Source organism: Meriones unguiculatus, chromosome X (genome assembly GCF_030254825.1).
Source record: "Meriones unguiculatus strain TT.TT164.6M chromosome X, Bangor_MerUng_6.1, whole genome shotgun sequence".
Taxonomy (NCBI): Eukaryota; Metazoa; Chordata; class Mammalia; order Rodentia; family Muridae; genus Meriones; species Meriones unguiculatus.
In genome coordinates, this window is record NC_083369.1 from 39610282 (window position 1) to 39631933 (window position 21652).

Consider the following 21652-nt stretch of genomic DNA (forward strand, 5'->3'; position numbering starts at 1 on the left):
AGGGGGTGTCTCCTTGGAGACTGGGGAGTGGCACAGAGCCCCCTGGCTAGAACAGCCCGGGTGGGGGTAAGAACACCAGATAGTGGGTCCCTGGTCTGAGCTTCTGGACAGAGGGGGCATTGTTGGGGTGGAGGCAGGGCTGCCTTGGCCAGGCCACTATTGACAAAGCTGCCAGCTGTGGTGGAGCCCGGTCACCAGGCCCTTGCCCCCTCCCCTGCCTCCATCCTCCCCCAGGGCCAGTGTGAATGGGGCTGAGCCTCAACTGTCTCCCTCCCACTCAGGACAATGCCCCCCGCAGCCATCTTGTGTCCATCGCCACTGCCCTGAGGCAGCTGATGTGAGAAGACCCCATTTCTGCCTGCCGTAGTGGTGGTAAGTGTCTGGGTCCCACATACCCAAAGATATCCCTGAAAGATATAGACAAGGATAAATTTGCCAGGGCTAGGGCACAGGGCAGCTTTGCAGGGAGCTTCCATATCCTCTGATTTCTTGGCTAACAACACCACCTCCCCCATTACACACACACTCAACTCTGTCACAGAGCTACATGGGCACTAGGGGAAACTGTCTTTCCTGTCTGTGCTCTCCAGATAAGGGGATCTGGGGTCTTTCTGAGTAGCAGTGGGTGACTTCTGGCTGGCACATGCCTACATGACCAGCTGTGCAGACGCCAGCTCAGTTCAGGATCTGTCACCATCTCCTGCCCTCTTTCCACAGCTCTACTTAGGGTCAAATTCATCTGACTGTCACCTAGTCAAGTAGTTGGTCAGTGGCTGCTGCTGACTGCTCTTAAAGGGGAGCTGGGAACTGGCCCTTGTCAGTGCCTCAGACTTAGGAGCCCCTCCACTGGCACCTAGAGCTACCTCTGTCCTGCTTTCCCATTCCCTGTCCCCCACTTCAGTCAAGCTCTCTCTGACCCTTCTCTCTGATCCTGGCTCTCCTTTTCAGTGCTCCTACACTGAAGATCCTTCTAGAGCCAGGCCTCCACAGACTCTAGCTGCTGGGGTCCATCACTCCTGTACTCTGAGCTGCCTCTTGGTTCCCCAGAGTTTCCCAGCACCCTCCAGGCTTGCTCGAAGCTCTCCTGCCACCCCTACACTGGGCACCCAGTGGTGGCCTAAGGCCCTGGCCCTGGCCACCTGTTCATTATTGTTTGGGGGGATAGTGTGCCTGTGTCTGGCCGCATCTTGGCCAGAAGCCAAAGCTCTCCTTGGCTGCCTTGTCTTTTAAGCTGGCTCTGCCTAGAGTGGGTTTCCTCTCCCTGTCCCTTTTGCCTTGAGACATGATGAACTGCATTCTCTTGTCAGCATATTGTTTATCTGTCTGGATGACAAACCCAGTTGCCCTGTGGAAATAGCTTTCTTCTTCCATGTCCCTCCCTTCTCCCCGCCCCCCCCCCCCCCCCGTCACTCAGCGTCTGTCATGACCATGTGGCCTCTCAGGATCTGTCTTCTTTTTAGTCTATATGCATATAAAGCAGAAGATGAAAGAATTCTTTCTTGTATGTGTCCTCATCCCCATCCTATCTCTTGTCTCTCCAGCTCTAGGACACTTTCATTGTCTTTTCTGTCATCTCCCTGGCTGCCTCCCTCTGAGCCCCATCCACCTCTTTCGGCCTTGTCTCTCTCCCTCCTTCTCTCCTCTCTCCCCTCTCTTTAGCCTCTTTTGCCTTCCTCTGGTCATGTTTCTTTCCCAGTTTAGGTCCCATTCTCTCCCTTGCCCACTTGTGCCTGTTGGAGAATGGAGCATTTTCAGCATTTTCCCATCAGGTCTCATGCTGACTGACTGCCTCCAGGCTCCTGTGATGGCTCCCTGGTCTCCCGTCAGCCTCCACCTTCTGCTGCTGTTTCCACTGCTGTTGCCTTTGACCAGAGCTCATCGCTTCTCTGTACCCAACGCCAGCTTCAACCACCTGGTACTGGCACCAGGCCAGGGCACACTCTACGTGGGTGCAGTGAATCATCTCTTCCAGCTCAGCCCTGAGCTGAAGATGGAGTCGATGGCTGTCACTGGCCCTGTCATCGACAGCCCTGATTGTGTGCCTTTCCGTGACCTGGCTGAGTGCCCACAGGCCCAGCTCACTGATAATGCCAACCAGCTCTTGCTGGTTAGCAGCAGGGCACAGGAGCTGGTGGCTTGTGGGCAAGTGAGGCAGGGTGTGTGTGAGAAGCGGCACCTTGACAATGTGGCTCAGGTGCTGTACCAGGCTGAGGACCCTGGGGACGGGCAGTTTGTGGCTGCCAATACTCCGGGAGTGGCCACAGTAGGCCTAGTGGTGCCCTTGCCAGGTCAAGACTTCCTGCTGGTGGCCAGAGGACTGGCAGGAAAGTTGTCGGCCGGGGTGCCACCTCTGACTGTGCGCCAGCTGTCTGGGCCACAGCCTTTCTCCAGCGAAGGTCTGGGAAGGCTCGTGGTGGGTGATTTTTCAGACTATAACAATAGTTATGTAGGAGCCTTTTCTGATGCCCACTCTGCCTACTTTGTCTTTCGTCGCCGAGGGGCCAGGGCCCAGGCTGAGTATCGCTCCTATGTAGCTCGTGTCTGCCTGGGAGATGTCAACCTTTACTCCTATGTGGAAGTGCCCCTTGCCTGCCATGGTCAGGGTCTTATCCAGGCTGCCTTTCTCCTTGCTCCGGACACCTTGCTAGGTGCGTTTGCGGCAGGCACAAGTCAGGCACAGGCAGCCCTGTGTGCCTTTCCCTTAGCTGACCTTAACAGGAGTATGGAACAGGCTAGGCGACTTTGCTATACCACTGGTGGTCAGGGTCCCAACGGCATGGAAGAAGCCACTGTGGAGTATGGTGTCACGTCCCGTTGCATCACCCTGCCTCCTGTGAGTGGGGAGAGCCTGGCTCCTAAAATTTGATGGGTGTGGGGGACGGGATGGTTCTGTCTTTACTTTCTGTGTCTTGCCCTGCTTTGCCAACCCTCTCCCTCTGTGATATGGGGCAGAGTGTTCTCCAAGAGTAGCTACTGGTTCACCTCTTGGCTGGGTATATCAATAGGTAGTAGATGGCTCTGTTTCTAAGCTCTGATCTGCTCTCAGCCTGTTTCATTCTCTCTCTCTTTCTCTGTGGGACAAGTTGTGATGTTGTGTGGCTTGGGGAAGAGCCTTCCAGACCCTCTTGGCCAGGATACTCTGGCTTTCAATGCCTCCCAACTCCTTTCTCACTGGCTGTGGGGTATCCTCTGCTCCCAGGGAAGGGCCTTTCCACCCTCTGTTCCCAGGGGAGGGCCTGCCCACTCCCTCCTGGGAATTGATTCTCTACACCTTGCCTATCTAGGACTCCCCTGAGTCATACCCCTGTGGTGATGAACACACCCCCAGCCCCATCGCAGGCCGCCAACCCCTGGAGGCGCAGCCTCTGCTGCAGCTGGAACAGCCCATCAGTGCTGTGGCTGCTCTTCAGGCAGATGGGCACACGATAGCCTTCCTGGGAGACACCCAGGGCCAGCTCCATAAGGTGAGATCCTGAGCAGTGAGGGTGGTTTGGGATGGCCATCACACTTTCAGGCCCAGCTTTGCTACTTGTCCAGGTGGCCCTGATAGTTGTGGCTCAGGAAAGCCTCAGGACGCTCCATCTCTCAGTTACACCCCACCGGTGGGTCAGAAGGTCTCATTGCACCTGGGCATCTGGTAGGACACACCTCCTGCTGTGATCCCCAAATGAGAAACTATCCCAGAACCCCTGGAGGCAGCTGTCCCTTCTCTAATCAATAAGGGTGGTGCTGAAGGTGGCTGGGGATGATTGTAGGTAGGCCCAAAGCACCTGATGCTCAGAACTAGCCTAGACCCGGGATTCTCTCTAAGGCAAAACCTGCCTCCCAGTGAACGTTTTGTCTTTATAGCTGCCCTTCTCTTGTAGCAGAATGACCTGGTGTTCAAGAGAGAGCCTCAGCTGGGGTGATTCTGTTGCCCCAGCCTTGTTACTTCCTGGAGAATGGCTTAACTTTGAGGGTGATGAATGGGAGAAAGTGGCATGTCTCTGCCTTGATGGCTACTTCCTGAGAGTCATTATGTCTCTGTAAAGGAGCCAAGAAAACATGCAACTTTAATGGTCAGCATTAAGCCATGAAGAGAGCTGGCCTTGGCTTGGCAGGGTGGCCCAGTCCTATTTTTGTGCCCCTGCCCAGGTCTTCCTAAATGGCTCCCAAGGTCAAGTATACCATTCGCAGCAAGTGGGGCCTCCAGGCTCAGCCATTAGCCCAGACCTGCTAGTAGACAGCAACGGGGACCACCTCTATGTCCTGACTTCCCAGCAGGTAAGGCCTGTCTCTGAGCTGGATAGGATGTGTCTAAGTGGCCTGCATCTTTGTAACCACCTTCACCTCTTGCTCACTGCCCATCCAGGTAGACCGGATACTTGTAGCAGCCTGTCCTCAGTTCCCTAACTGCACCACCTGCCTCCAGGCCAGGGACCCTCTGTGTGGTTGGTGCATCCTTCAGGGCAGGTGAGCTTGAACCAACAGGCACTGGGAGGGGCAGGAAGCTATCCACGGAAGCAGCTGTAGGTGTACCAAGAGGCCAACTTGGCTCAGTGTCGTTGAGCACCTTAATACCACCCAGCTCAATGGGTTGCTGTTCACCTCTCATTCCAGTAGTCCTACCTCAAACCAGGCCTCTGACATCTCTCCCAGGACCCACGACTGGCTGCTGGTGTTCCTTGGCCCACTCTAGTTTTCCTCCAGCCTGGGCTGTCATCCCAGGACTCATTTATGGAAACCTGAAGTATAGGCTGGGTCTATAGCTCAGTTAGTGGAGTGCTTGCCTAGCATGCACAAAACTCTTGCTTCAACTCTTACCACGTATAAACTAGGCATGATGATGAATACCTGTAATCCCAGCACTTGGGAGGTAGATACAGGGAAACGAAAAATCCAAGGTCATCTTCAGCTACAGTTTGAGGCCCACCTGGCATACATGAGCCCTTGTTGGAAGAGAGGGAAAGAGGGAGAAAAGAAAGAAGAAGGGAGGAAGGAAGGGAAGAAGGAATAGAGAGGAGGGAACAATTGAGAGGGAAAGGAGAGATGGGGAAGGAAGGGAAGGATGGAGAGGGAGGGAGGAAGAAAGGAAGGAAGCCAGTGTTTCCCTCTTACTCACAGTTTAAGCTAAAGCCTACATCCTGGCCTTGAAGCCCTATATCCCCTTCTCCCCTCCTTACTGCACTGCAGCCAGGCCATCCTCCTAACCCCACATCAGGAAACCGGAGATTCACATGGTGAATTAATGGGCCCCTGCCCGGCAGGTGTACTCGGAGGGGCAAGTGTGGACGGGCGGCCCAGCCAAACCAGTGGCTGTGGAGCTATGAAGACAATGACTGCCTTCACATCCAGAGCCTGCTACCAGCCCAGCATCCTCGCCAGGAACAGGGCCAGGTGGGGCACTGACACTGCTGGTCTTCCAGCCAGTGTGGCTATTGCCTGTGGGAGCTCAGACTTAGCTGCTTCCTGTCCATTTCTGCCTTAGCTGCATCTGCCCACTACCCCAGCATGACACTTATACCACTCCACTCAAGATCCATCTCTGTTTCCCTCTCATGTGTCACAGGTCACACTGTCTGTTCCTCAGCTGCCCACATTAGCCATGGATGAATACTTCCATTGTGCCTTCGGGGACTATAAAAGTCTGGGTCATGTGGAAGGGCCCCATGTGCTCTGTGTCACCCCTCCTCATGATCAGGTGCCACCTAACCCTCCGGGCTCAGGTGAGTGGGCCCTTGGGTAGAGTGGAACTGGAATGTACAGGAGCTACAAGACCTTCTCCGCAACCACTGACCTCTTCCAGATCATGTCACCTTGCCCCTGGCCCTGATGTTTGAGGATGTGGTTGTGGCTGCCACCACATTCTCCTTCTATGACTGCAGTGCTGTCCAGGCCTTGGAAGTGGCTGCCCCGTGAGTTCCCGCACCTAGCTCCTGATGGGTCCGTGTGGAATCCCAGATGGCACCCAGCCTAAGAATACCCCTGCCCTTCTAGGTGCCGCACTTGTGTTAGCAGCCGGTGGCGGTGCCGCTGGTGCCCCCAGGGTAGCCACTGTGTGTACGGAGAGCACTGCCCAGAGGGTGAGAAGACTGTCCATGGTGCCCAGGAGGTGGGTATGACTAATACACAAGCTCCTTGCACTTAATCAATCCAGAAAGCCACTCCAGCAGGACAGCACCCGACCCACCCAGGAGTGCTCCCATGCAATTCTGAAGAGCTAAGGCCATTCTTTCCCTAGGTGGGCATCCAAGTTCGTGAACCGGGGGCTTGCCCCCAGGTTGAGGGTCTAGCAAGTCCCCAGTTGGTGCATGTGGGCTGGGAGAGCCATGTGGCCCTGCACATTCAGAACCTTCACTATTTCCAAGTGAGTAGTCAGGTGGATGAGGGGGGGTGCGGGGGAAGATGAGGGAGTAGACAGTGTCTGCAGACTAACATCATGGCTTCCACACCTTCCAGGGTCTGCCTGCCTTTTACTACTGCTGGCTAGAGCTGTCTGGAAAATTGCAGAAGCTACCTGCCTCCCTAGAGGAGACATCCAGGGACTCTGGCCTTATTCACTGCCAGGCCCAGCAGGTGAAAGGCTGCTTGTTGTCTTAGGTAGCCCCTTCCACTCGAACACACACACACACACACACACACACACACACCAAGTCAGGGGTCAAGCCTGACCCTGCCCTCTGCCCACAGTTTCACCCCTCTATGTCCCAGTGGGAGCTCCCAGTACCCATCTATGTAACCAGGGGTGAGAGCCAGCGGCTGGACAATGCTGGTGATCTTCATGGTGAGCCCTGAGGTGACAAAGCAGGTGGGGAACAGGATGTGCAGCTCATGGGCAGTGGCTCAGCATGCTGCCCCACTTTCCCTAGTGACTCTATATGACTGTGCTATGGGTCACCCGGACTGCAGCCACTGCCAGGCAGCCAATGAGAGCCTCAGCTGTTTGTGGTGTGGTGATGGCCAACCTGCCTGCCGCTATGGGCCACTGTGTCCACCAGGTGCTGTGGAGCAGCTATGCCCTACACCCAGCATTGATGTGGTGAGAGTCTCCCCCTGTAGACCCTAGCTTCCCCATTCCCCAAGGTTCCTGCTTCCACTGTCCAATACTCTCTTTGATTTAGACTCCCAGTCCCTAGTAGCTTGGTCTAGACATTTTCCAGTAATTGGTTGCCTGGGTACCACCACAGCAAAGTGAGATATGGCTTTGGGGGATCCTATCTGCCATATTTCCCTGCTACAGATTGAACCCCTGACTGGTCCCCCAGAAGGTGGGTTGGCCATCACCATCCTGGGTTCCAACCTGGGCCAGACCTTTAATGACGTGCGAATTGCTGTGACTGTGGCTGGCCGGATCTGCCACCCTGACCCTTCTCTCTACCGCATCTCTACTCGGTGAGGCAACTCATAGGTGGAGGAGGGGAGAGATGCTATCCAGAGTAGGCCTTCAGAAACTGGTCACCCAGAGAGTGGGGAGGATTGCACCCAGGAGATGTGAGGCCCTGGGTCCGAGCACACAAGGGAAACAAGCATCAGAGGAGGAACAGGCTCCAGGCAGCTCCTGGCAGGCTGTCCCAGGATCCGCCGGGGTTTGAGCAACTCCTGGATCTTGATTCATTAGAATTGTGTGTGTGACATCTCCTGCTCCCAATGGCACTGCTGGGCCAGTCCAAGTGGCCATTAAGAGCCGTCCTCCTGGCATCTCAACCCAGCACTTTACCTACCAGGTCAGTAACTCCCTTAAGGTGGTCCTAATGCAAGTGCAAGATATGGTGGGAAGGAAGACTATGTAAAGATGCCAAACTGAATCCAAGAGCAGCAGGAGCAGGTGGCAGCAGTGCATGCCTTTAATCCCAGCACTTTGGAGACAGAGGCAGGTGGATCTTTGAGTTCGAGGCCAGCCTGGTCTACAGAGTGAGTTCCAGGGCAGCCAGGGCTGTTCCACAGAGAAATTTGATGATCCCATGTCACACAATGATCCCATGTCAAACTCCCATCCCCCAAAAAAAGAGCAGCCAGAAGCACTGCTGCTAAGTCCAAGAAGGAAGTCACATGATTTCAGTGGAGAGCAGGCTGGAGGCAGTGTTGTGATGGAAGCAAGAACAGCAGACAACCAGGGTGAAGAATACACAGAACTTATTGCAGGCCTGGTAGGGGGTGTAGGAAAAGTAGGAATACCTCCCAGATGCTAGCCTGAGCCGTAGGCACATGATTGGACCACTGTGCACCGGAAAGTCCAGGGTGGAGGTAAAAGGCAGCAGTGGGTTAGGACAAGTTCTGCTGCAGTGCCCCAGGTTGGTGACTGGATCCTAGAGTTTAGACTTTGGAAGGTCCCAGGTGTAAACTGCTCAAGACGGGGAAGGTGGTTGCAAGAGCAGGGGTAGACAGGATGGGAGCTAGCCTAAGCTAGCTTGGCATTTCAAGAAGGAGGGGTCCAGTTGACTAGGTCCCCTGACTCAGGAGACCAACAAGTGGGTCTGCACCTCAAAGCTGGAGGGCCTTCAGGATGGGCTCTTTTTGTCTGTTCCCCAGGACCCTGTCCTGCTGGATCTGAATCCTCAGTGGGGACCCCAGGCGGGGGGCACCAAGCTCACCATCCGTGGGCAGTACCTCCAGACAGGAGGCAACGTCAGTGCCTTTGTGGGTGACCAGCCTTGCCCCATGTGAGTACCCAGCACATCTTGCCTGCTCCAGGCCTAGTTGCTGTCAACTGGGGGACCCTCTTACACAATGGGGCAGTGGATTCAAGGCTTCCTTGAAATTCTGAGAGAACTGGTGCTAGGCCCATATTCCTATTGTAACCTCTGCCCTGATGAGGGAAGCAAGTGGGATGTTTTCCTGGAAGACTTGCCTCTCACTAGGGCTGAGCCCAAAGTGAGAACATGCCCTCCCCTGCAGCCAGGAACCTGTGTGCCCTGAAGCCATCATCTGCCACACCATGCCCCAGGCTGAGCCAGGAGAAGCAGTCGTCCTTGTAGTCTTTGGCCATGTTGAGCGCAAACTGTTCAACACCCCCTTTCGATACACTGCCAACCCCCAACTGATAGCAGCCGAGCCTAGTGTCAGCTTCCGGGGGTAAGCAAATGAACAACCCACGGCAAGCCACTGGAAAAATGGGGTATAGGGCTGAACTACCCAAGATTCTCTCAACTCTTTTGACTTCAATCATGGCACAGAGGTGGACGAGTGATCCGAGTCAGGGGTACAGGCTTAGATGTCGTGTGGCAACCCTTGCTGTCTGTGTGGCTGGAAGATGAGGCCCAGGTGAAGGCTTTGGGTGTCCAGGCCCAGGATGTGAACCCAAGGAGGAGCTGTGGTGTCCCTGCTGCCAATCCCCAGACTTGTATCCAGCTTGAGGGTGGCTTGCTACAGGTGAGTTCCCCTACCATCTCTAGTAGGGAACAGAGCCATCCCCAGGGAATGCTCAGTGAGGGGGTAGGGAAAGTCAATGATCTGCATCCCTGCCTCCTCCAGTGCTCCACCCTGTGCTCTGTCAACTCATCCAGCCTCCTCCTGTGCCACAGTCCAGCAGTGCCAGACGGGGCCCTCCCAAAGCGAGTCTTCTTTTCCCTAGACAATATGCAAGTAGACTTTGCCAGTGCTAGTGGGGGCCAGGGATTCCTGTACCAGCCTAACCCTCGCCTGGTTCCACTCAGTCATGAGGGGATCACTCATCCCCACCGCCTCAAGCCAGGCCATGTCCTGGATGTGGAGGTAAGTGTACCACTATCCAGACACTGCCCGTGCACTCACCATCCTGAGGAAGAAGGGGTAGGGTCAGGGGATGGTCCCACAGGCTCAGGCTCCTGCTATGTGTCCCAGGGTGAGGGCCTCAATCTGGGGATCACCAAGGAGGAGGTGCAGGTACACATTGGCGATGGAGAGTGCCTGGTGAAGACCCTGACACTGACTCACTTGTACTGTGAGCCACCCTCGCAAGCCCCTCAGCCCACCAATGGTTCAGGCACCCTGCCACAGTTGGTGGTGAGTGTATGCCCCCCGGTGGATGGGCCCTGTACTGTAGGCCCTAGCTCAGGAGCTGTGCTTTTCCAGGTGCAGATGGGCAATGTGCGCCTGACTCTGGGCCCTGTGCAGTATGAAGCAGAGCCCATGATGTCCATGGTTCCTGTGGAGGCCCAGGTGGGCCTGGGCCTGGGTGCTGCCATGCTGATTGCCGCAGTGCTCCTCCTCACCCTCACGTACAGGTGAGGGTGCTCCCTCTTCAGCGCATGTGGGCAAACTTTCCATAGCAAGCCCTAGGCCAGTGGCCATGCTGGTCTCAACCTGTGGCTGATACCTGGCTTCTGGCTCCAGGCACAAGAGCAAGCAGGCCCTGCGAGACTATCAGAAGGTGCTGGTGCAGTTGGAGAACCTGGAGACTGGTGTGGGTGACCAGTGCCGCAAGGAGTTCACAGGTGTGTCTGCGTGGGGAAGAGGGGTACAAGTGGGAGGACAGGATATCCACCAGGCTTGAACTTATATCTTGATGGATCCTGGTCTGCAGACCTGATGACTGAGATGACAGACCTCACCAGTGACCTAGAGGCCAGTGGGATTCCCTTCCTGGATTACCGAACATATGCTGAGCGTGCCTTCTTTCCCGGCCATGGTGGCTGCCCACTGCAGCCAGGGCTCGAAGGGCCTGGGGAAGAAGGTCGCCATGCCACCATGCGTCAGGGATTCACACAACTCTCCAATTTGCTCAACAGCAAGCTCTTCCTTCTCACAGTGAGAGCCACATGGATGGTGGGGACAGGCAGGGCAGGGGAGTCTTGGCAGGTAGGCAGGTGGGGCTGCCTACTGGCTAGCCCCTGGTAGAGATACGGCTGTAGAAAGAGGGAGGGTATGGGGTTTTGTGGAATGAATACTAATTCTCTGTCCAGCTCATCCACACCCTAGAGGAGCAGCCCAGCTTCTCCCAGAGGGACCGCTGCCACGTGGCTTCATTACTTTCCCTGGCTCTGCACAGCAAGCTTGAGTATTTGACGGACATCATGAGAACTCTGCTTGGTGACCTTGCAGCCCACTATGTACACAAGAACCCCAAGCTCATGTTACGCAGGTTGGCCTTGACCTGGATGTGGGGGCAGGGGCAGGGGCTCACCTCTGACCCTTTCCTAATACATGCTGCTGAGTGGGATCAGGCTCTGAGGTCAGGAACTTCAAGACTAGAGGATTTGAGGACTATTCTCACCAGGATCCTGGGGCCTCTTCCATACAGGACAGAGACCATGGTAGAGAAGCTGCTCACCAACTGGCTATCCATCTGTCTCTATGCCTTCTTGAAGGTGAGGGGCACTCTCCAACATGCCTCCCTGGCATGTAAGAACTTCTACCTGCTTGTGGTCTCCATACCTAAATCCCCCCCCCCCAGAACCCTTGGCTGAGATTTAGGGTGGGCTATCTAATGAAGGTCATGAGATCCTTTTCTCTGCTCAATGGACCCATGAGAAGTCCAAGACAAGAGACTGCTGGAAAGGAAAGGCATTGTGCCCCTTCTTCAGCTGACTGTTAAACAGGGACAAAACGGGCTTGGGGCCCCAGCCCAGGTTCCTGTGTTGGCTGGTTAACCTTTGTTCATTTTTGCTGTAGGCTGCTAACTGCCCTTCCCAGTCCCACCATGCCCTCTGCTGGGCCTTGCTGGGTCCACTAGCCCTGTGGCCAATAGCTGGTCCATCTTAATTGTTGTAGGAAGTGGCTGGTGAGCCATTGTACATGCTCTTCCGGGCCATCAAGTACCAGGTGGACAAGGGCCCTGTGGACGCTGTGACAGGCAAGGCAAAACGAACTCTGAATGATAGCCACCTGCTACGAGAGGATGTGGAATTCCGGCCCCTGACCCTGATGGCACTGGTGGAGCCTGGGGCTGCTGGGGCAGCAGGGAACAGCAATGTGCATCAAGTGCCAGCCCGGGTGCTTGACACAGATACGATTACCCAAGTCAAGGAGAAGGTGTTGGATCAAGTCTACAAGGGAACCCCCTTCTCCCAGAGGCCTTCAGTGTACTCCCTAGACCTTGGTGAGAAAGCCAACCCCACTCCCTACTCACTCACTGCTCCTCCCATGCTTGCAGCTGCTCAGCTACTGTATGAGCTTATGGGATTCTCTGGGTCCCTCTAGAGTGGCGCTCAGGCCTAGCTGGTCACCTAACCCTCTCAGATGAGGATTTGACCTCTGTGACTCAAAACCAATGGAAGAGACTCAACACCCTACAACACTACAAGGTGCTAATGGGTGGTAACAGGCCAGGGTGGATGGGCAGGGACTGCCTCTAGAGTCAGTCTGTGCTCTCATTCCCTGCCTGCAGGTCCCAGATGGAGCAACGGTGGTTCTCATTCCTCAACTTCATAATGGTGGTACTGTCTCCCAGAGTCTGGGCCAGACTGGCTGCCCCTCTGGAGAAAGTGAGTTCCTTGGCCCAGCCATTCCCATCTGCCAGAAGCCCCAGCACTGTTGGGGTGGTCCAGGTTAGACTTGCTAGACCCCCAAGCTGGACCAGCAGAAGTCCTAGCTACTTTATCTGCCTCTTCTAGTTTTCCCACCCCTCCTTGCCAATGGGATAGTCAAATTTCCAGGCTGAACCAAGGTGTGGAAATTCTGGAAGCATGATGTGTCAGGCTGAGCAAGTTCCTGAGCTTGTCCCTGACCTTATCCCTTCTTGCTCTTTCCTCACCCCATCCCAAGAGAAGTATAGGCTGCATATCCTTAGGTTGCATGTTGAGGGCAGGAGAATGAGACTGAAGCCAAGCTTCTGTGTTCTTAGACACTCCCATGCTGGAAGACAGTGAGGAGGGTGGAGTTCGGCTCTGGCACCTAGTAAAGGCCACTGAGGAGCCAGAAGGAGGCAAAGTGCGGCGTAGCAGCCTCCGGGAACGAGAACGAGAACGGGCACGAGCCAAGGCCATTCCTGAGATCTATCTCACTCGCTTACTTTCAATGAAGGTTGGTGCAGCCAGAGGAGCCAGGCAATGGAGCAGGGTTGTCAAGGAATTGTGACTGAGCTTGGGAGAAGGTATGGTTTTGATGAGGCAGGGGGTAGTTCCCTTTACACCCTGCCTTCACATGATCCTCATGACCTTCCTGTAGGGCACCTTGCAGAAGTTTGTGGATGACACCTTCCAGGCCATTCTTAGTGTGAACCATCCTGTGCCTATTGCTGTTAAGTACCTTTTTGACTTCCTGGATGAGCTGGCAGAGAAACATGGCATCGAGGATCCAGAGACCCTGCACATTTGGAAAACAAACAGGTACCCTTCTTGTTGACTCATCTCTTTCCCACCTTGTGGGTGGTCTACTGAATTTCAGAGGCACAAAGACATTATGACAAAGGTAGGAGGTCCAGGAACCCAGGCTTTATACAGTATCACCTTGAGTTTCTGCCCTCATTCTCCAGATTGAATAGGAGGGTCCAGCCTCAGGTCACTTGGACCATGAGGATAGCTTCCCATGGAAAATGAAGCCTGAGTTCCCTGCTGCCTAGGTCCTCAGCTCTAGGACAGACATCCATGTGGAGGAGTGGGGAACTGGTGTATAAAGAGAAGAGGCCACAATGGCAGGCCAGGCCTCATCCCCACACTTGACCTGTGTCTCCAGCTTACTGCTGCGGTTCTGGGTGAATGCCTTGAAGAACCCACAGCTCATCTTTGATGTGCGGGTATCAGACAACGAGAATGCCATCTTGGCTGTGATTGCACAGACCTTCATCGACTCCTGCATGGTCTCAGAGCATAAAGTGGGCCGGGTGAGGGCAAAAGCAGGGCATGAGAGGCAAATAAAGGTTTGTGGGAGAAACCCAGTGCAGAGCCTGGGTGCTGAGAGGGATGCCATCATGGAAGTAGGAGATGGTGGGGTAAGGTGGTTCTCCTACCTCCCTGTTTATAACTCTCACCTCCTCTACCTGGAACAGGATTCTCCAGTGAACAAACTGCTCTACGCCCGGGAGATCCCTCGCTACAAGCAGATGGTGGAGAAGTAGGTATCAGAGCCTTTGGGGCTGGGGATCAGAGACGCAGGCCCCTAACCCTGCTAACTCCTCTAGGTACTATGCAGACATTCGCCAGAGCTCTCCAGCAAGCTATCAGGAAATGAATTCAGCTCTGGCTGAACTCTCTGGGGTAAGGCATGGCCCAAGGGACCTCTCCTGCACATTTAGGGCAAAAGCAACTGGCAGTGTAGAAATGGTGAGCCTTGGGTCTTGAGGTTTGGGATAAGGGACTCACTGACCCCCACATGCTACCCATAGAACTATACCTCTGCTCCCCACTGTCTGGAGGCTCTTCGAGAACTTTACAACCACATCCACAGGTATTATGACCAGGTGAGACCAGAGCACTCTTGAGGGGAGAGGGCAGGCATTTGGAGGAGATATAGCTAAGACAAGAACTCACAGAACCTCTCTGATGGGGGTGGGGGGGGAGGAGGGAGCCAATAGGGTTAGGGGTGGCCCAATCCAGATAGAGTGAAGAAAGGACAGGAGTCATCCTAGGCTGGAAGAGCCCAGGCTGGGAAATGGTCTTGGCTTTCATCAGGGTCTCCCTGGGCAGGTCTCCAGCAGAACCCCTACTCTGATTATCCCAGGCCCTTGTTAAGACTGGAAGAAGACTGATGGCCCTGAGCAGTTGGACACAGGGGTGGGATTTCAAGCAGGTACTCTGTTCTTCTAACAGATTATCAGTGCCCTGGAAGAGGACCCAGTGGCTCAGAAGATGCAGCTGGCTTGCCGCCTGCAGCAGATCGCTGCCCTGGTGGAGAACAAAGTGACTGACCTGTGAACTAGGGCAACAGTGGCCATCTGAGACCTGCCAGCTTATAGAACAGTGAGCAGGATCCACCACCAAAGTACCTTACGACCCTGACCAAGCAGTGACTGAAGAGGGGTCAGCAAGGCTAGATAGAGTGCCTACTGCCACCCATCTAGCTTGTTTCTAATTTATAATGATCCCTACCCTCTCTCCCACTGTATTTATTTGCTTGCTGGAAAATCACATCTAGAAATAAATTAGAAACATATCTGTTTAAAAACAATCTCAATCTGCGGCCCCTGCCTTTTCCTGCCAAGTGCCAGTTCTCAGGACTCCCTGGGGCTGAGGTGAGAGGCATGAGTTGGGGTTGTAGGGGAACCATCTGCATTCCCACCTTCCAACTCTAGAATGCCACTTCTCCCAATGCCAGGGTTCACTCGCCAGACACGCTCAGGTTCTGCACAAGGCTTTTCTACAAGCCTTTCTTCTGTTCAGCTTTGCTCTTGGTCTAATGGCTGTAATCTGCCACCCTTGGGGAAAGAAGAGGTAATTGGGATTTTTATAGTTTGTCCTGTCCCTCCTTTCCTGACCTTCCAAGCTCTTCAGGGAAGCTGTTCTTTCTATGCCTGCCCCACCCATAGCAGTTTTTTTTTTTTTTTTTCTTATCATAGGACACTGGCCAAAGTGTCTCTTGTCTTGAGATAATCAGAGCCACTGCCAAGGGCCCTCCACTTCATTCAGAAGTTTCTGGCTAGCCTCCTAGCTTCACTTTTGCTCCTTTATTCTCATCTAAAAGCACTTAGAGTAGGCTCTCTCTTACACTCTCATTCTCTCTTATTTTCTCTGTATGACTGTTTTGCCCACATGTATGCCTACACACCCTTTGTGTGCCTGGTGTGCAGGAAGGCCACAAGAGGGTGACAGATCCTCTGGGATTTGAAGTTGTAGACATGCTGTGAGCTGTCATGTGGGTGCTGGGACTTGAACTTGGGCAATAATAGCTGGCTTAACCACTGAGCCATCTCTCCAGCCCCTCCCCCTTTTTTGGAAGATAGGGTCTCATGCATCCCAGGCAGGCCTTGAACTTGCTATGTAGCTGGGGGATAATCTTGAACTTTTGATCCTCCTGAGTACTAAGATTACAGGTACATTCCACCACAACTGGTTTATGAAGTGCTGGGCATCACTCTTCCAACTGAAGAGACTTTCCAAAGTCCCAGAAATACTTGTTCACTTTTCTGGAACTCTCCAGTGGCACCCATAAATTCCAGGTGATGTTCTCAGTTGTCTTCCCAGGTCCTAGTATTCTGTAACATGCCGGCACATGGCAGTCTCCAGTGTGCCCTGTGTTGCTCTGACTGCTTCTGGGGACTTAATGCTTCCTGGTACCTCAGGATACACAGGATCTCTCGGTTACCACCTAGCTTATGGGCAGCAACTCTGGTTGTTTTGTTCTCCTGGTGAACAGGGCAGAGATGGCCCACAGCAGCAACCTGCAAATGTTGGTGGAGACAGTCAGCAAGGTAGAGGCAGCCAGCTCTGGAGGCTATACAAGTCTGCAGTGATCTGAAGGGCCTGTTGCCTCTGATGGGAGGAATGAGTTGCCTTTAGCTCTTGCCTTTGACTCCTTCTCAGTCACATTTAGGGGAGATCTAGGCCCACACCTCTATTGGGGGTCTGTGAATTACTGTGGGACCAGAGCTGAGAATGAGCAGAGAACAGGGTTCATATGAGATTGGCAGGGCTCACCTCCAAAAGGATACTCACATGGATTAAGTGGGAAGTTCAAGAATGCATCGTGTGCCCTGCAAAGCTCGGCCTAAAGACCCTGGTCACCATGTCAGGTAAACTCATGAGAGCCTCCTCTTCCCATAGCCTTAGGGTACAAGTGCTCCATCTCCATATAGATGTCTTCCTTGGCTCATCCTGGACCGTGGGGAATCAGCCTAGGGACGGAGTCACTACTATAACCCCAGCTTGGTGGACCCCTGTCTCTAGAGTGTGGGTAAAACAGGGGGGTTCAGCTTAGGGGCTGGGCTCTCCAGGGCTGCCATCAGTGCACTCCTCCCTCACTGTGCCACATACCTTGCCCACAACTGAGCAGCTGGGAGGCTATTTATAAAGGCGGGTGAGATCAGCGGCAGAAGCTATAAATGCACTGGCCACGGCTGGGCCCCACAGGAACAGTGGTCCAGTGCACCAGAGCGTTGGGTTGCGACACCAGAATGAGTGCCAGTGCTGGTGGTGGTGGTGTGGACTGTGGTGGAAGCAGCAGCAGGTATGACCCGGCTGGGGAGACTGGGGTCCCTTGCATCTTGTGAGCTGTCTGTGTCCCCCCTCTTCACCCACAGCTCTCAGACTTCCTGTGGGCCTGAATCCTCAGGCTCTGAATTAGCTCCAGCCACACCAGCACCTCGGTTGCTACAGGGACTCCTGGGCTCCGATGATGAGGAGCAGGAAGACCCCAAGGACTATTGCAAGGGTAAGGTCTGGCTTTGGCTGCATGTGGCCAGCCAGATTGTCACTTCAGGGCTCAGGACAGCCTGTGAGGAAGAAGGTGCCTAGAGACTAGGCCCATGTGGGACAGCTGGCCAGCAGGACTGGGCTATCTTGAGATGTCCTACTCTGATCTATCAGCTCCTTTTTACAGGTGGTTACTACCCAGTGAAGATTGGTGACTTGTTCAATGGGCGGTACCATGTGGTGCGCAAGCTAGGCTGGGGCCATTTCTCTACTGTCTGGCTCTGCTGGGATATTCAGTGAGTGGCTAGGATTTGCCCATGGGTTTGGTTGAGGCTACCACTGTGACCATGTGACTCTGGCAAGGGCTGGCAGACTCTGAGGGTTTCCATATTACAGGCGGAAGCGCTTCGTGGCCCTGAAAGTAGTGAAGAGCGCAGGGCATTACACAGAGACAGCCGTGGATGAGATCAAGCTCCTGAAATGTGTGAGGCACCTCCCCTACTGTTCCAGGCTCCTCAGACTGCCTTGGGCCTGGCGATGTGGGTGCAGGGCCTGCTGAGGCCTTGCAGACTGGGGCGGGCCTCCCAGAGGGGCAGGCTCCAGATGGCTCTGCCAAGTAAGAGGACTGACGGGGCAGAGGCCTGAAAGAGGCAGCTGCCTCTCTTCAAATGGGCCCCAGCTGGACTGGGAAAAGGAGCCAGAAGTGCTTCAGGGCTGAGAAGAGCAGCTGGTGAGGAACAAGTTGGAGTCATCTGTGGCCCCTTGCCTTTTGTTCCAGGTCCGGGACAGTGACCCTAGTGACCCCAAAAGAGAGACCATTGTTCAACTCATTGATGACTTCAGGATTTCAGGAGTTAATGGAGTCCGTATCCTTTGCAGAATGAGCAATATGGCACTCAAAGGGCCTCAGACATCTGGTCTGCACTATGGAATTCAGCCCTTGCAGAGATAGACCAAAAAACAATCCCATTCCTTTGGGCATTTGTGTTTCTGAGTAGGAGGAACACAGGTAATTAGTTTGACAATGATTATCTGTGATGCTGCTGAGTGACCCCCAAAATAAAAGGCTACTTCTGAGGCCTTTTGGAATACTTGGGCAGAATAAGGCTGGTATGAGAGACATCTCTAGGATAACAAGAAGTACCATCCCAAATGGCACATCTTTGACAGTGACAGAAACACTATAAATAATAAACTGGGACATATAAGATGGTCCAGGGGAAGCCTTGCTTCTCTGACCTCTGCACTTCTGGAGCCTAGGTGCTCCTCCATGATGGAGGGTAGGTAAGCTTGTGCCTCAACTCTGTGTTGCTGGCTGCCCTTTACTCCAGGTCCAGATGTATGCATGGTGCTAGAAGTCCTGGGCCACCAGCTCCTCAAGTGGATCATCAAGTCCAACTACCAGGGTCTGCCTGTGCCCTGTGTTAAGAGCATCGTTAGGCAAGTAGGTACTGCCCAAGGCTGCCCAGCTTGGTTGGGTATGGCTGCTGGGTTTCAGCTATAGCTTTTGCCAGGTGCTGCACGGTCTGGATTACCTCCATACTAAGTGCAAGATCATCCACACGGACATCAAGCCTGAGAACATCCTACTGTGTGTTGGAGATGCCTACATCAGGCGTCTGGCTGCAGAAGCCACAGAGTGGCAGCAGTCAGGGGCCCAGCCCCCATCCCGCTCAACAGGTACCAAGAGCATGTGTGGGGACTGGCACCAGGACTCTGGACCTCAGTCACTACCTGATTACTATGTTTTTTCTCTCCCCAACCCCCAACCCCAGTCAGCACTGCCCCCCAGGAAGTCTTGGTAAGTTCTTTCCCTGTCCCCTTTTCCCATCCAAGCCAGATGAGGCCACGTCCTCAGGGCTTGGCTCCTCAGCTACACCTGTTCCACCTTTTGAACTTCTGCAGTGGCACCTCTAAAAAGCTGGGTACTGGAGAACAGAGTGATTATACAGAATGGGTCATATGCTTCAAACTGCCTCTGGTGACCACTGGGGCCCACTACAACCTCAGTAGGAGGATAGCGTTCCTTCCCCTAATGGCTACTTCAGACAGCTTCATCTAGGGCTAGGGGTAGACAAGAAACAGTTTAGGATGGGCCTACCAGGTTCTCACCAAACCACAAAGCTTTGGGGGCGGGTAGGAGGAGAGGCACAAAAATGAATGAGGTAGCTCATTGCAGTGGTGCACGCCTGTAATCCCAGCACTCTCGGTGAAGTCAAGGCCAGCCTGGTCTACTTAGCAAGTCTAGAACACTCAAGGCTACACAGAGAAACCCTGTCTTGAAAAACAAACAAATAAACACAAAAAAAGACGGAAAGAAAGAAAGAAAGAAAGAAAGAAAGAAAGAAAGAAAGAAAGAAAAAATGGATGAGGGATTGGTACCAAGAATGAGATAGAATGTAATAGTACCCATATATTCTAATACCCATGGGAGTTAGTTCTGGGGTCCAGGGCTGGGCAGGGAAACCTGGGGGGGTGACCCATACTCTGGTGGCAGACTGGTAAGCTGTCCAAAAACAAGAGGAAGAAGATGAGGCGCAAAAGAAAGCAACAGAAGCGGCTGCTGGAGGAGCGGCTGAGGGACTTGCAGAGGCTGGAGGCCATGGAGGCCACAGTACAGGCTGACGGTGAGGGGCCAGAGAGGGCACTGGCGCCCTAAGTACGCATGCAGGTTGCAGGCCTCTGCTCATGTCCCCTTCTGTTCTTTCTCCCCAGACTCTGGCTCAAGACTAGAGCAGGGCAGCGGCTCCACCTCTTCTTCAGGCTGCCACCCGGAGGGCACCAGGGCTGGCCCCTCTCCAGCCTCCTCTTCCCCTGTGCCTGGGGGTGACCGCAGTCTTAGTCCAAGCTCACAGACCTCAGGTTTCTCAGGGTCCCTGTTCTCCGCGGCTTCCTGTTCCATCCTCTCAGGCTCATCTAATCAGCGTGAGACTGGGGGTCTTCTGTCTCCTAGCAGTAAGTGTGGGAAACAGTGGGTAGTGGACAGGCAGGGCCAGGAAGGGCAGGGCCAGATCAGTCTCTCTTCCTCCTTTTTTCCTCAGCACCATTTGGTGCTTCCAACCTCCTGGTGAACCCCCTGGAGCCCCAAAATGCAGACAAGATCAAGATCAAGATTGCAGACCTTGGCAACGCCTGCTGGGTGGTATGCTGAGCACCTTGGGATGACAGGGTGCTTGGTCTCAGGGAGCCCTATCCTAGGCCCGTCTAGTTGAGCATAGCTGAGAACTGCTTCTTGCTGCTGTCTCCAAGCTAGGCCAAAGCTGTGCCCGTGGTAGTGGTCAGGGACCACTAGGAAGGGCTATTGTCAGCTCACCTAAACAGCCCCTCCTGGGACATCTGAGGAACTCTAAGAATCAGAGTAAGCTCAGGTGCTTGGACAAAAAGCAGGAGTGGGCTGTGGGGGCAGGCTAGCCTGGGACCGGGCTCCTGTTCCCAAGGGCTCCCTTTTCCTCTAGCACAAGCACTTCACCGAGGACATTCAGACTCGGCAATACAGGGCTGTGGAGGTGCTGATTGGTGCTGAGTATGGGCCCCCAGCTGACATCTGGAGCACAGCATGCATGGTATGCTAGTCCAACTGCCTCCATGCCTAGGACCAGCCACCTGCCACAGCCTCACTTCTCTCATCCCTTCCAGGCCTTCGAGCTAGCCACTGGTGACTACCTGTTTGAGCCTCACTCTGGAGAAGACTACAGTCGTGATGAGGGTAGGAGAGGCAGACCCTGGCTTTGGCTTCAAGACCTTCAGTTGCCCCACCCCAACTCCCAATCTTCTCTTTGCCCACAGACCACATTGCTCATATTGTGGAGCTTCTGGGAGACATCCCTCCAGCTTTTGCCCTCTCAGGTCGCTATTCACGGGAATTCTTCAACCGTAGAGGTAAGGAGTTAGGCTACAGGGGCTAGGAAAGCAGAAGGGAGGTCAAGGACTTTGATTCTGAGAGAACAATAGGTGCCAGCCTACCTGGGGATACTCTCTAATGCTGCCCACCCTCTAGGAGAGCTGAGGCACATCCACAACCTCAAGCATTGGGGCCTATATGAGGTGCTCATGGAGAAATATGAGTGGCCCCTGGAGCAGGCCACACAGTTCAGTGCCTTCTTGTTGCCCATGATGGAGTACATCCCTGAGAAGCGAGCCAGTGCTGCCGACTGCCTCCAGCACCCTTGGCTTAATCCCTAAATCTTGGTGCACCTGTGAGCAGTAGGGGCTGTGCTGGCTTTAGCCCTAGCTCTCAATGTCTTGAGAGAAAGCCTGCAACTTCTGCTACCCTGTTGGACCTGTTCTCCCACCCTATTGGATGCTACTGTGCTCACCCCCACCATCGCAGGACAGAGATGCTGGGGCAAGGCCCATATCTCAGCCTGTCTACTTGTGATCCTCCTAGAGAGTCCTGAATAGGAAAGACTGCCTGTTTGTTTCTTAATAAAGTGGGAACTGAAACACCAGTGTCTTGGAGTGAGGGAAACACA

General features: G+C 54.1%; 2 protein-coding genes across 4 annotated transcripts; both read left to right on the plus strand.

The window, feature by feature from the left end:
- The first annotated feature begins 218 nt into the window (after nt 1-218).
- Plxnb3 (plexin B3) lies at nt 219-15349 on the plus strand. 3 transcript variants are annotated; one of them, XM_021656400.2, is made up of 35 exons: nt 219-372; nt 1770-2833; nt 3285-3464; nt 4135-4263; nt 4352-4452; nt 5247-5376; nt 5549-5705; nt 5786-5894; nt 5977-6091; nt 6221-6346; nt 6439-6555; nt 6670-6763; nt 6849-7018; nt 7220-7371; nt 7598-7703; nt 8509-8639; nt 8875-9051; nt 9153-9348; nt 9451-9690; nt 9799-9960; nt 10030-10181; nt 10291-10391; nt 10481-10704; nt 10860-11038; nt 11198-11264; nt 11668-11995; nt 12097-12200; nt 12284-12380; nt 12740-12918; nt 13063-13223; nt 13570-13717; nt 13883-13947; nt 14015-14090; nt 14219-14293; nt 14643-15348. In XM_021656400.2, exons 2-35 carry the CDS (start codon nt 1775-1777, stop codon nt 14745-14747), a joined length of 5712 nt encoding a protein of 1903 aa, XP_021512075.1. In that variant the 5' UTR covers nt 219-372; nt 1770-1774; the 3' UTR covers nt 14748-15348. The 3 variants fall into 3 exon arrangements, with proteins under 3 accessions (XP_021512075.1, XP_060231027.1, XP_060231028.1); XM_060375044.1 differs by lacking the exon at nt 9451-9690 and having other exon boundaries at nt 14643-15349; XM_060375045.1 differs by lacking the exons at nt 9451-9690; nt 9799-9960 and having other exon boundaries at nt 14643-15349.
- A 1108-nt stretch (nt 15350-16457) lies between these two features.
- Srpk3 (SRSF protein kinase 3) lies at nt 16458-21623 on the plus strand. Its single transcript, XM_021656411.2, has 15 exons — nt 16458-16995; nt 17069-17199; nt 17368-17476; nt 17577-17664; nt 17959-18046; nt 18518-18624; nt 18695-18860; nt 18956-18981; nt 19678-19807; nt 19896-20135; nt 20222-20322; nt 20636-20743; nt 20817-20886; nt 20967-21059; nt 21178-21623. Exons 1-15 carry the CDS (start codon nt 16871-16873, stop codon nt 21360-21362), a joined length of 1767 nt encoding a protein of 588 aa, XP_021512086.1. The 5' UTR covers nt 16458-16870; the 3' UTR covers nt 21363-21623.
- The last annotated feature ends 29 nt before the right edge of the window (nt 21624-21652 follow it).

What these genes read in the sequence shown, in the direction of transcription:
- Plxnb3 (XM_021656400.2), top strand. Translation starts at nt 1,775, where the DNA reads ATGCTGACTGACTGCCTCCAGGCTCCTGTGATGGCTCCCTGGTCTCCC. An exon ending in CTCTACCGCATCTCTACTCG is followed by an intron (nt 7,372 to 7,597) that starts GTGAGGCAACTC and finishes TTGATTCATTAG; the next exon opens with AATTGTGTGTGTGACATCTC. An exon ending in ACACCCTACAACACTACAAG is followed by an intron (nt 12,201 to 12,283) that starts GTGCTAATGGGT and finishes CCCTGCCTGCAG; the next exon opens with GTCCCAGATGGAGCAACGGT.
- Srpk3 (XM_021656411.2), top strand. Translation starts at nt 16,871, where the DNA reads ATGCACTGGCCACGGCTGGGCCCCACAGGAACAGTGGTCCAGTGCACC. An exon ending in TGTGGTGGAAGCAGCAGCAG is followed by an intron (nt 16,996 to 17,068) that starts GTATGACCCGGC and finishes CTTCACCCACAG; the next exon opens with CTCTCAGACTTCCTGTGGGC. An exon ending in CTGCCCCCCAGGAAGTCTTG is followed by an intron (nt 18,982 to 19,677) that starts GTAAGTTCTTTC and finishes CTCTGGTGGCAG; the next exon opens with ACTGGTAAGCTGTCCAAAAA.